Below are 13,013 nucleotides of genomic sequence, written 5' to 3'. Positions count from 1 at the left end.
AAGGGTAAGTCAGAAAGAATCACTCTGTTATGAATGGTTACAGTGAATAATATAATTAGCATGTATTTAATTGCAGTGCACCATATTGAAACTCGGACCATTAAAGTCTTTTTTAATACATTACAGATGTTCTGTAGTAGTCTGTCTACCTTTTGTCATGTAACACACATCCAGTCTGTATCCGAAGGGAAAAAAAAACACAATGCATTCTTCACTTGTTCATCCAAATTCACCAGTTATCAATCCTTATAAATTTGTGCATGCATTTTTTTGGGGGGTGGGGGGTGGGGGTATTTTACTATTTCCTCTTACATTGGTATTCACCATGCCAATGTAAGAGCATTATCACTGTATCAATTACATCTGATGTACTTCAAAATATGTGACTTAATGAACTACAAACAGAACATGTATTTCATGATAAAAGGATCTCATATGGAATCCTTATTTAAAGAACAAGAAATGTGGAATAGTCAAAGTTTAATTTGATGTGACACAGACAGATAAGTGGCAAATAAACTGTTATAATCACCTGTAGTAGGATGAGGTTTATTGATTTACCCAGTACTTTAAGCTTATAGATACTCTATATTTCGAAAACAAATAAATATTTTAAAAACTGATGTATGAATTTTATAATATTTTAGATAAACAGGTAACATGTTATATTTTATTTGAATTATCAAAATATTGATGTAGCACAAATTGTGTACAATTTTAAGATAAGATCACTGAATTAAAAGTTTGAGTAAGAATTAGAAAGTATTCCTGTTCACTTTTTGCTATATACTAAACAAAGAAAATTTCTGCTATAGGACAAATACAGAATAAATGTAACATAATCAATTTAATAAGACTGGTCACTGGTTAGAAATCTGTTCTAGAAATTTTAAAGAAAACGCAAAATAGCCAACAAATTTTATTTTGCTCCATCACTCTTGAGAAAAAAGAAATGGGAAAAAGAGGAAAAATGAATTAATTATGCAAAATCTGGCACAGATTTCAATGGGTTCCCCCCCCCTTACGAATGAAATTTTTTATTTATAATTAATAAATAACAGATTACATTAATATAAAAATTAATGTAATCTGTTGCAGAAATATAAAAAGAAGCATTTCGAGTATTTATTTTATTCTGCTGATATGTGATGTATATTATGGTTATACTAAACAGCAGTTTACCCTTTCAGTTTTTCTATATACTAACGATAATTTGTATAATGCAAACTGCTTTTTCAGAGTAATTTATATCACATTTACTAAAACCACATGCCTTTTTATGCATACATTGCAGATTTTGGAAAATTCCTCATAAACTAGCATGAAATTATCACACAAAGGAAAAAAAAATCAGCAACCCTGTATATTGACATATATTACATATTAATCCTGTATATTATTCATGTTGCAGAATATTAAATCCATTACTCATTGAAAAGTAACATAGTATAATTTGTAAGAGAAAAATATTAAATATTTTGGATCTACTTTTATATTCATCCTAAGATCACCAAATGTAGCGATATATGTTCTGTGCTGGTTTGCGGTGCTGTGTGGTTCTTTTGGAGACGATGTTGTTTGCATAGCAACCCTTTTGACGTTGAAACTTAACTCTTCTGCTGCAGTGGTTTAATTGCTCATTGGTTCGTGTCCTGCGCGTTTTGAATGGCAATGATAGACGTGGCAAGATTTCAGTCACGTATTTTAGATTGTGTGGAAAGCAAATTTACTATTAAAAGGAACGATGTTGGAGTTATTAACAAGTCTTTTGTTCACGGGTGTGTTTATGAGGATCGAAGAGTATTTTTAGAATTTCTGTGGGACTTTTAAAACGGGGTCTGAAATGCAGGGCTGCTATGAGAACTCGGACAAAGAAGGGCGTTTCTGATAGTTCTTGTGTGGATTTGCAGTCAAATGCTTGCTGGTATGTGGCTGTCAGTGGAGTTTAAGATTTGGATCGTGGTTTTCCTGTAGTAAGTTAAGTTTGGAGGAAGTTTTTATCTTTACTTTTGAAATTTTGAATCGCAGAAAGACATGTGATATAGCAAAATCGTGGCACTTTTGTTCACAGACGTTGTGCGACTGGCAAAATTTTATTAACGAATGTATTATGGTAAGTGCATTTTATTTCACTGTTTTTATTTTGTACAATGTTCATTTTTTAGTATGAATTTCAGTTGGTATTGTTGTTTTTTGAATTGTTTGTAATTTTACGAAGGTTAATCCAAGAAAAAGTTTACAAGCAGAAGCATTTAAAACATAATAATTGTGGAGCAAATATTTCCACCCAGGCTGGTTGACAGATGGCGCTAGTTGTCCTACAGTGGTTCTACGAGTAAGTAGCGCCAGTACGCAGACACTTAAGAGCGACAGTAATGGCACAACGTCTAGAAAAGTGGTCTCGCATAGAGGTGCGAGCCGTAATTCGATTCTTATGGGCCAAGAATGTGGCCGCATGTGAAATTCACAGACAAATCGTTGAGGTATACAGGGACAAAGCAATGAGTAGACAGCAGGTAGTGAAATGGTGTCATTCTTATCAAGCAGGCAGGGAGCATGTGGAAAACTGCAATATGGAAGCGAGCTGCCGTCCAAGTTCTTCAAGGACAGATATCAACACGGTACGTGTTGAAGAAATCATCCAAAGGGATCGACGAGTAACCGTGCGTGAGATTGCCTCACAGTTGGACCTGAGTTATGGTAACGTTCAGCGTATCATAACCAATGAGTTGCGATATTTCAAAGTTTGTGCCCGCTGGGTTCCACGTGCGTTGTCTGCATAGCATAAGGCCACTCGAATGATGTGCAGCCTCACATTTCTTCAGCGATACCATTCAGACGGCCAACACTTCATTGATCGCATCGTTACCGGTCATGAAACATGACTTCATCACTTCACTCCCACATCCAAAAGAGCCACGATGGAGTGGAAACACGCTGGATCACCGACGAAGTAGAAGTTTAAGGTCACATCCTCTGCCGGTAAAGTGACGGCAACCGTTTTCTGGGATACGACTGGTGTTATCCTAATCGAGTATTTGGAACATGGCCATACCATTAAGGCCAATTGTTATTGTGCCACCTTAACGAAATTGCGTAAAGCCATTCGACGCAAATGGCCTGGATTACTGAGCAAAGGCCTCATTCTTCTGCATGACAATGCCAGGCCCCATACAGCTTGCCAGACTCAGGAATTGCTGCAAAGATTCAAGTGGGAGGTCTGGAATCATCCCCATACAGTCCCGATTTGGCTCCAAGTGACTATTTCATTTTTCCGGTGTTGAAGCGATACTTATCCGGAACACGGTTCACCTCAGACGATGCAGTGAAAACAGCTGCCGAGAAATGGCTCAATAAGCAGGGCCCTGATTACTACCAAGACGGGATAAACAAGTTTGTCGAACATTCTGACAAATGCCTAAACAGGTTTGGCAACTATGTGGAAAAGTGAAGGCCAGATGCGTCTCTTGATTCCCATTTGTATCTTGTTTCTATTGTTAATAAATACTTTTTCATTTGCCTTGTAAACTTTTTTTTTGGATTACCCCTCGTAGTTATTTTATTTATTTTGTTGATTTGTGCACATTGCCTAGATTGTGCAATTCGTAGATGTTTGTTTAAGTTTAAACAGGATGCTGTGTACATGGTATTTTTTGAAATTTATTGTTGTTATGTTAATTTATTAAAGCGAGGTGTGCTTAGTTCATAGATTGTGCAATTCGTAGATGTTATTTTAAGTTAAAACATATGACTGTGTACACGGATTCTTGTCAAATATTTTTGGTTAGAAACTTTACCTTTTTGCTATCTAAATTTTTTGTTTTGGATTTTTAGCTTAAATTGTGTGTTCAAAACGTGTTTTTTTCATGTGCAAAAACCACGTTTTTGGAGACATTTTAGACTTAAAGTTCGAAATGTAGACAAAAAATTTAGATAGTAGTATGGCACAGTGGCACCAAAAATATTTGGCGAGAAATTTGTCGCCAAGTGAGGACATATATAATAGTAGTTCCAATATTTTTATTGCATAACATATATAAAATACCAATTTAAAAGCAGGAATTTAGAAAAATTTCCAAAATTATGTTATAATCTACTAGCAAATATATGCGTTTGTGTATTAAAAAATGGAATGATCAGCAAAATAAAACGTGAAAATTAAATTTTCAAACTTACTCACAAACAAATAAATACAAATAAATGTTTTTCAAACCTATGATAATCAAATAGACGGTTTCAATAATATGATTAAAAAAAACGTATTGATAGTTACAGTCTTAATATTCTTTTCCATGAGTCTTTCCCATTTATCAATTACTACTATGCTGCAGATACTAAAAATTATCTCTAAGCATCCATACCATTAACTACTTTTTTAATTTTTGCAACAACAGCTTTCAACATAAGTGTTCTGATGACCACTGTAAGAAATTTTTTATGAAAAAAATATTGTATCCACCAATCAGCTCATGCTCTCTGGAATGGCTTTGAAATACATTATTTTAGAGAAGCTTTCCGGTAAGTTTGTCTTTGAAGCCATAGCAGGAGTGGTTGCAAGAACAGGTGGATAAAATATTTTGGGAAATGCTTTAAAGGATTATTTTGTTACATTAGACAGCATGTGTAACGTCAGTATGTTTAAACATTTCCCTGCTGTTATTATTGGTATTATTTTCTGTTTATAAACTTCTACCTTTCTCAGTTTAGGGCTCAAGAGAAAGAAGAGAAACCTTAAATACCTATATTTCATCAGTTTTCATTCAAAAAAGTTTATAAACAATATTTCACATTTAACTACTGACAACGATAAATTTTGCATTTATTTGCCTCTATTTTGTAAGTACGTAAATTACACATACATAAATTACATATTAGCAATAGTGTATAACTCATTTAGCATTTTTATGACAGATATATAGTGAAACCTCTAGTGAGTAGAAACAATTATTAAATTTAAATGAATTAGCCTCCTACTTGGAAATTTGAGAAATATCCATTCATGAGAAGTACTCATCAACAAAGATTAAACTTGCAATAGTACTTATATCTCTTAACGATTCTTTAAAAAGAAATTGTAAAAAATAGCATTTCTGATTACAACTTTTCTTTTAAAATAAACATGAAAAGTTTCTTCAATATTGGGCAAACATAAAATATATATATATATATATATATATATACTACCCTGAATATTACCTAAAACATATGTGTTTAAATATGATAAAGATAATTTTTTATTCAAACAACATAAAAAATTATAGGAAGGAAACCAGAGTTATATTCACCTTGTCTGAAAGAAAGAATATACAGATTTACATATTAATTATATTATAAATAATCAAACAAGTATGATGAAATAATCAAACATGTATGATGAACCCAATTCCCCTTAGAAAGTCCTCCACAAAGGCATCTCTTCCCTTACGCAGACAGTGACTGAATGCTTTGTTGTAATTTAATTAAATCAAATCAAAACCAAACCCAACATGTATAATTCAACAATCAAGTAGGAATTACGTATAACTCAACAAATGAACATATATGATAATCAAACTCATGCCATGCTATGTTCCTCTGAGCATAGTGATAATTCCACAGCTTTGTCTTATTGCTATCTGAATGTTACCTAGTAAAAATAGGGCCAAAATCATAATCACTGATGTAAGAAAAAAAATTATATAGACTTTAATCTTGGCAGCTATATCAACAAGCCTGCATCATGCACTCCAGTATATCGATGGCATACCAATCTTTCACTTCAGCTGCCTGATATAAAAATTCTTACATACTTTTCTTTCAGATAATATAAATTTTATTATAATAATTTCCCTCCACTGCATATAATAAATTATTAACAGAGGCCCTACTAGATTTATAAAACAATATGCATGTAAATTAAAACAATGCTTTATATCAAAACAGCAAAATAATAATATAGTATATGAAATGTTTTTTTCTCTGTTACTGCACAATCCACCATTTTATTTTTAAAAAAAAAATAAATTATACGCATTTAATTTACAAGGATTAATATAGGATCTAATATTTATAATGTCACTGAGTAAAAATTCTCATAATAAAACAGCACTTTGAACTCTGCTATGCTTTAACATAGACAAGCATATTAACAAGTCAAAAATTCATCAGATTAGAAATATCTCACAGCAAATGGATACCACAGCAAATGGGGCTAGATTCAGAAATGCTATATACACACACATACATTTGTACTTACATACATGCAATACATAACGTCCATTTCAGAACCTGTTCCTGATAACAGAACAGTACCAGCAAATGTAAATATAGCAGAAAATATATTAGAAACTGTATTAGAATAAATTTCAATAAATCACCTTTTGGTATTATTTTATAATTTTTAATATAAGAAAACAAACATGACTAAATACTTCACACTGAAGAATTTCATGTTTAATTTTTCTTATAACAAAATTTTAAAATTGTTGCATTAATAAAATTTGCTAAAATTATATTAAAGTTTCTTTATTGTTTCCAAATTCCAAGATAAAATTATTCAGTGTCCATGTATTTTATATGCTTAATTTATGAACACTTCCAAATAATTAATATTCTCAAAGAACTAATTCTTAAAGAAACATCAATGTTTGCCTCAACACAAAATAGTGTTCAAAAATAAAAAGTACTCAATACTAAACATAACAGCAAAATTACAAGAAAAGAGAACAGGGTAATGATGTAAATATACAAAACATCAACCTGACATTTCAATACCATTTTCTTACATAAGAAATTTAAAAGCTGACCAGAAGAGGTAGGGAGGGGAAAATCCCTCAACGTTCCTCAGTTGTACAAATATGAAAGATATAGACTTTCAATACTGCTTATCCTAAGAATTACAATTTAAACACATAAATATTACATTTTTTTTTTTTTTTTTTTTTTTTTTTTTTAAGAATTTTACTATTTTATGTCTTATGCATATAAATGTTATTTTGAAAAAGTTCTGTGGCTCAAGACTGGCAACAAAAGAGATAATATATAAAAATTATAATTTTGACCAACCTACCATTAGGAAATTCATACAACACAGAATAAAAATGCATCCTATATAATTCTGAAATACTCCATATTCTAAACATATATATGGTACATCAAATTTCCTGCAATTTCATAACGAAACAATTCTGAATAACTAGAAATATGTAATTATTCCCATAATATATTGCTCTATCAAAAGACTTAAGAGACTTATAATGAAAACCCATAATTCCAGGACAGTAATATATATGTTTATTGCAATAGATAGACATACTTGTTTCAGCAATTATTAAATATTAAATACTGATAACTAATATTCTATCTCAGTACTTGCATATTTCTAAGGATTTCATTATTCATGACGGCATGCTTCAATTCCTATGTTTGTAAACAGACTATTAAGAATGCAAGTTCAAATACAACAGACGACTAAAAGGCTGCCAAGCAAGAAAATTGACAAAACTATATAGCAAAATGATTTAATGTTCATTTGGCTACATTTATATTACAGATTTAAATTTGATGGAAATGCATTATGTACACTCCAAATACTTTTATTTAAGTACTTAATATTTTATATAAGCATTATTAAAAAATTTCAGTAATATATTAAAAATCATAAACAGTTTAAATTATTTCAACTTCTTTTTACTTCAAAAAAATTTATGAAATATAAAACATGCTTGACTATGAAAAGTCTATACTTCAATTGTTTACAAACATGAATTACCTAATTGCATAAATAATAAACAAATATTGTTTTATTAATTTTTAAAATATAGTTTAGAAATATTTTTGAATATGTTAACACAGTTTTTCAAAAGGAGATTTGATCTTGCACGATAAAAATTTTAATCACAAACACAAACTTAAAGTCTTAAAATCTTTTTAATGGTAAATATGCATTTAACAGGGGCGTAGCTATAGGGGGGCATCTGTCCCCGAGCGCAGAATCGAAGGGGCGCCAAACTGATTTTACGACATTTTAGAATTAAACGTTTTTCCATCCTTGGCAAGCAGTAGGGGGCGCAAAATCTTCAGTTGTCCCTGGGCACTGAAAACCATAGCTACGACTCTGGCATTTATTTCTCACAGATAAAGCAGTAATTCAGATGCTTAATGGCAAAAAAGCAATAACCAATTTTTAAAAAAAATCACTCAAAAATCATAATAATACTAAAATCTGATTAACTAAATTTTTAAATTTTACAAGATTTATACAGGTAAGCTATATTTTGCTGAAATCAGTAATTTTGCTACCAGAAATATGTTGTCATGCAAGATGAGCCATATTTTTTAATTTTTGTATTACATTATAATTTTTATATAATAATTTTACAAACTATTAACAAGATGATAAATTTTCATCTGACAATAAATCTAATACATGATAATACACATTTGATAATATTTCCAGAATATCATAGCATTGTAAAATGAAATACTAATTACGAATTCATTACAAATGAAAGTACAATTTTTTTTTTTTTTTTTTTTTTTTTTTTTAATAATATCCTTAACTATTATATTAGCAAAGTGAAATAAGGTTTCAATATAACTGAATTTAGCAATCAGAAATAAAATAAAAACTATTTAAGGCAAGATAAATAATTCAATCATATACTGCCTAAAAGACCATTTTCATCACCTGCATTTTTGAAAAGCGAATAAAATTTGAAAACCACCCCCTCCCCAAGTTCCAAAAAGACCAGAAATTTCATAATTTAAGATTTTATTTATAATTACTAAACTTATATAAAAGAAATAAATACTTATTCCAGAATAAAACATTATTCCCATAAAATTTACAAAAAATACATTGCAAGAATTTAAACAAACCTCTGACAAAATTATTATATGTTTTTAAAAAAAATGTAATTCAGTACAGTTATTAATTTTATTCCTATAAGGGCACAAAAAAAGGGCGCAAATTCACTAAAAAATGAAAAGTAAAAATTACAAAACATTAAATTAATTTCTATCAAATAAATTTTAGTTCAGGTTCATATATTTACTCTCCAATAAATAAATTCTGAAATCAAAATATTAACAAATGCAAAATTTCTTTTCAGTTTTCAATACATACTGAAATTTTCTTTAAATAATAAATGCATTACACCTACATAAAATTAATTTTTGTAATTAAAAAATATTTTTAAACATTTATTAATTACTGATTGCCGTAAATTTATAGGAAATTAATTATGGTACTACAGAAAAATTTAATTTTCTGCATATAAAAATATCAGAAAATATTACTCGTGAACAAACAGAAACCGTAATCTCTATTTTCTTAAATACTCCAGCCTTTTATTCTTAAAATATAATTATGTAAACAAAAGGACTTAAACCCAAAAATAAACATGATGTTCCTTCAAATCAAATTTATAATAAAATTATTCTGTCCAGAATGAAGAATTTTAACACATTTTATTTTTTACAGGCAATTTTTTTTTTCTTGTCGGATACCAAACAGATGCTTTCGTTATCTAAATAAAACTGATAACGATTGTAATACTAGTTGCCATTAGTAATTGAAAAATTGGGAGAAGGGTCAGTAGCACTTAATAAAAATTTACCTCTTTTCTTCTTCGGCACACTTAATCCAGGAAAAGGAGCGCCATAGCAAAAGAAAATGGTCAGCAGAAGGATCCAATGCATCTTTCAAGAAGAGAGAACATATTTTCTAGCCATATTAAGCTGTCGGCTTCCAAGCACCCACCGGATCTCAACAGCATGGACGACACTGTAGCAGGCTGGTCCCCCTCCAAAGGTTGCCGTACCAAAATGGCGTCCGATGGCTCGCACAGGATATCGCTCCTTCCATTTTTATGCAGTCATTCTTGCTGAAATGGGAACGTATTTTCTTGGTAGAACACCAAATTACCTTTCTAAAACATTAAGAGTGTTAGCTGTGTAAAAAAAGAAAGTGCTAGACGCTAGGAAAGCGGACAAAAGCGGTGTTCTATGACCACTACTCGCGAATCACTAGGACTAAACACGCGAGACGTCTCAACAGAACAGAGGTTAACGATTGAAGTACTAGGGAAAACGGCGCTTGATCAAGTAAAAATTGACGATCAATAATTCAGTGAGTGAGCGCTGCTCGCTAGAAATAGCTTTTTGGTTAGCGCGCCAAAATTGAGATTGTTTAGCGTTGCGTAATTTCTGACCGAAAGTGGTTTTGTTTTTAAATGCAGTAATGAATTTGATAGCGCTGTGTAATAAATGTGAATCAACACTGCCACCAGTACTCCTTTGTTTTTATTTCCATACAGCTGTGTTTCCGAAATTCTAGGTTATCACTAAAGCATGAAGCGCTGCCTAGTAATCTTGCTGTTTTTAACCAAGTCTTATAAATTATCAAGATTTAAATGAATTGTATTGATTTACTTGTAAATTTTCAGGAGAGACTATTCTTCCCCCATCCTGTAAATTACTGTTGCAGTGAGAATGTTCTGTTGAAGCCAGAATATATTCTTATTTTTTGGTTTATTTTCGTGTTAGAGTTTTAAATTCTTGAAGTTAAAATTCCGTGTAGTATTTCTTGTGCATTTATTCAACCGGGAAAAATTCTGGAATTCCTTGTCCCCTTTCCATATTACAAATTTCTTCAACCAGAAACTTCTGCTGCAACAGACATTAATTTCATTTCATCCTTTTGCAATTCTTATTTTTATAGTTCTCATGGATACCGTGAATTCTTGTCTTTTTCTCTTAGTACTCCATAAAGACATTCTTTCCTTTACGCAAGTTGCTCTCCTGCACTTTTGCTGAAATCAAATTAAACACACGAATTTTTATAAATTTCATTTATAAAACATATAAGTAATAACAGTAAGCTTTTAATGTAGTAAGAAATTTATTTTTACAAAAAAAGCTCTACATAATTACTAAAAATAATATGGCAAATGGAATGCCGAAGTCTCTTTAAACGATAAAAGCCTCTGTGTTTTTAATAGAATTAAAAGATTTAACATAAATAAAATAAAATTATGTAATTTAACATTATAAGGGGGGATAAATTATTTTATGAAATTAAAATATTCAAAAAATTAGTAAAAAATGTTTCTGATACTATATTATATACGTTGGCTATAGTGTTTCCCTAATCCTATATCTCTATACCATCTCCACAATACGATAACATTCAAACACACATCTATACGAAGCATCAGCGCCGAAAACGTTTAAGATAAAAAAAAAAAAAAAAAAAAAAAAAAAAAAATCTGAAAGGTTTCAGATTTTAAATTACGTTCAAAGAGGCGTTTTTTTTTTTTTTTTTTTTTTTTTTAACGTTTTGTGTGTCACCTTTATTTATTAAATATCATGTTCTTTGCACTTAAACCATAAAATTCAGTTCAATAGCAATGTCGCAAAATAATTTTAAAATGAGCATATCTTTAGAATTTCCGATACACAGTTCCGCCCGCTGGAGATAAACAAATTAATATTTAAAGCATTATGCTTTGTGTCATTATGTTGATACAATACGAAATTTTTTCTGATACTGAATTTTTGTGCTGATATCCTCAAAATAACTAATATTGGAAATTACATCTATCCATTTTCCCATCTAATATGTGAGCAAGGGTATAAACATAATCTTGTAGTTTTAATTATATTTCATTTACGTTTTAGTGGCAATAGGTCAAATTCTTTTTCCCTTCGTTCAAAAATATAAGAATGATGTTTTCTGATTTTTAGGTTAGAGTTGTGTGATTAGTATTAAAATATTGTATAACAGGTCTTTAGCTTAGGGCCTTATCAAGTTTAAATCCGGTTCTGAGAGCAAGAGAATTAATTTTATAATAACTTCTGAGAGGCACCATACAGAAAGTATACTAGAAAGATCTTAGAGACTTGTTTATTGAATAATATGATTTTATGAAAGTTTTGAGAAATGCCATGTATTTGTCTGAAGAGATGTAAATGATTCCCGTTTGTGATCGTCTCCAAATAAAGGTTTTGGAATTTCGTAAATGAAATGTTTCTTCTGATTAGATGTCTTTGCACCGCCATCGAACAACTAAATTGCGTTTTTCTGTTGTAGATAAACCCAACAGTGTCCAAACGGTAAAGTCGCTAAACACTAGTAATTCGGTCAGGGCTCGTATCCCGGCGAACGGGCTGGTATAATGGGCGTTTTTCGTGTTTTCCCCATGTGTTACAAGCCAGTTTCCCTTAGAAAGGTCCTCCACGAAAGCCTCCTTTCTCATGGGCAGATAGCCCTTGAGTGTTTTGCCATAACTAAATAAACCAAACCTTGCTGTAGGTATGGAACTCCATACTAGGACATTTTTGCCAATATGATTTACTTTAGGTAAGAAATTCTTTAAATTTAGTTTATTTTCCTTTCGTCAGAGATTAATGCTACTTTCGTCCCAACGATTTTGCAAATAAAAATTTGAGTTGTTAATTTTTATTACGATATTTTTTCCTTGCTGATGACGATTGTTCCAGCTGATCTAAAAATTGTTCTGACTTCTCAGAGAAAACTGACATATTAAATCTTTTCATTAAATTCTTCAAAATGATTGTAGCACTTAAAAACATGGTTCTAAGCGTTTAATTTAATTTAAATTAACTTTTAATTAAAAATTTTAGTTTTGTAAAGTAATCTTTGATGGATGACGCTTCTTTTCTTATTTATATTCAGTTTTCTTTTTTTCCAGGAAGGGGGGGAGGAATCTTTTTATTAAAATGTTATAACTAAGTAGAAAACGGCAAATTCAGATTATTAGTAGCTTCCCTAATAGATGTCATCTTTCCATTTTTAAAGTGAAAAATAACCAGTTTTCGAATCTAGCTATTTCTGATATACTGTCAATATTTAAGCGATAGAGTATCCCCCCCCCCCGATACGATGACGTGCTGTCACAGAAGCTACTAAATTTATTATAATTTCAAAACAAAAATACACACCAAAGACTTTTATAAATAATAACTTCTCTGAGTGAATTAAATGGTGTCGTAGTAATGGGAATACGTGG

The 13,013-nt window shown here is 30.7% G+C and overlaps 1 protein-coding gene across 3 annotated transcripts in view; it reads right to left on the bottom strand.

Annotated features, from left to right (window-relative positions):
* The window catches only part of LOC118182622 (disintegrin and metalloproteinase domain-containing protein 11-like), a 368,998-nt gene extending 358,951 nt beyond the window's left edge, over positions 1-10,047 (bottom strand). For all 3 annotated transcript variants that reach the window (XM_035351993.2, XM_085813274.1, XM_085813275.1), the window contains exon 1: positions 9,600-10,047. In XM_035351993.2, the coding sequence (XP_035207884.2) occupies positions 9,600-9,681 (82 nt within the window). In that variant the 5' untranslated portion in view covers positions 9,682-10,047. The remainder of the gene's footprint in view (positions 1-9,599) is intronic.
* Between the last annotated feature and the right edge of the window lie 2,966 nt (positions 10,048-13,013).

Source organism: Stegodyphus dumicola, chromosome 3, assembly GCF_044657685.1.
Source record: "Stegodyphus dumicola isolate Sdum_Otavi_A_Nest chromosome 3, ASM4465768v1".
Lineage (NCBI taxonomy): Eukaryota > Metazoa > Arthropoda > Arachnida > Araneae > Eresidae > Stegodyphus > Stegodyphus dumicola.
The sequence above is the reverse complement of the archived record's forward strand: the minus strand, read 5'-3'. Positions and strand labels throughout refer to the sequence as shown.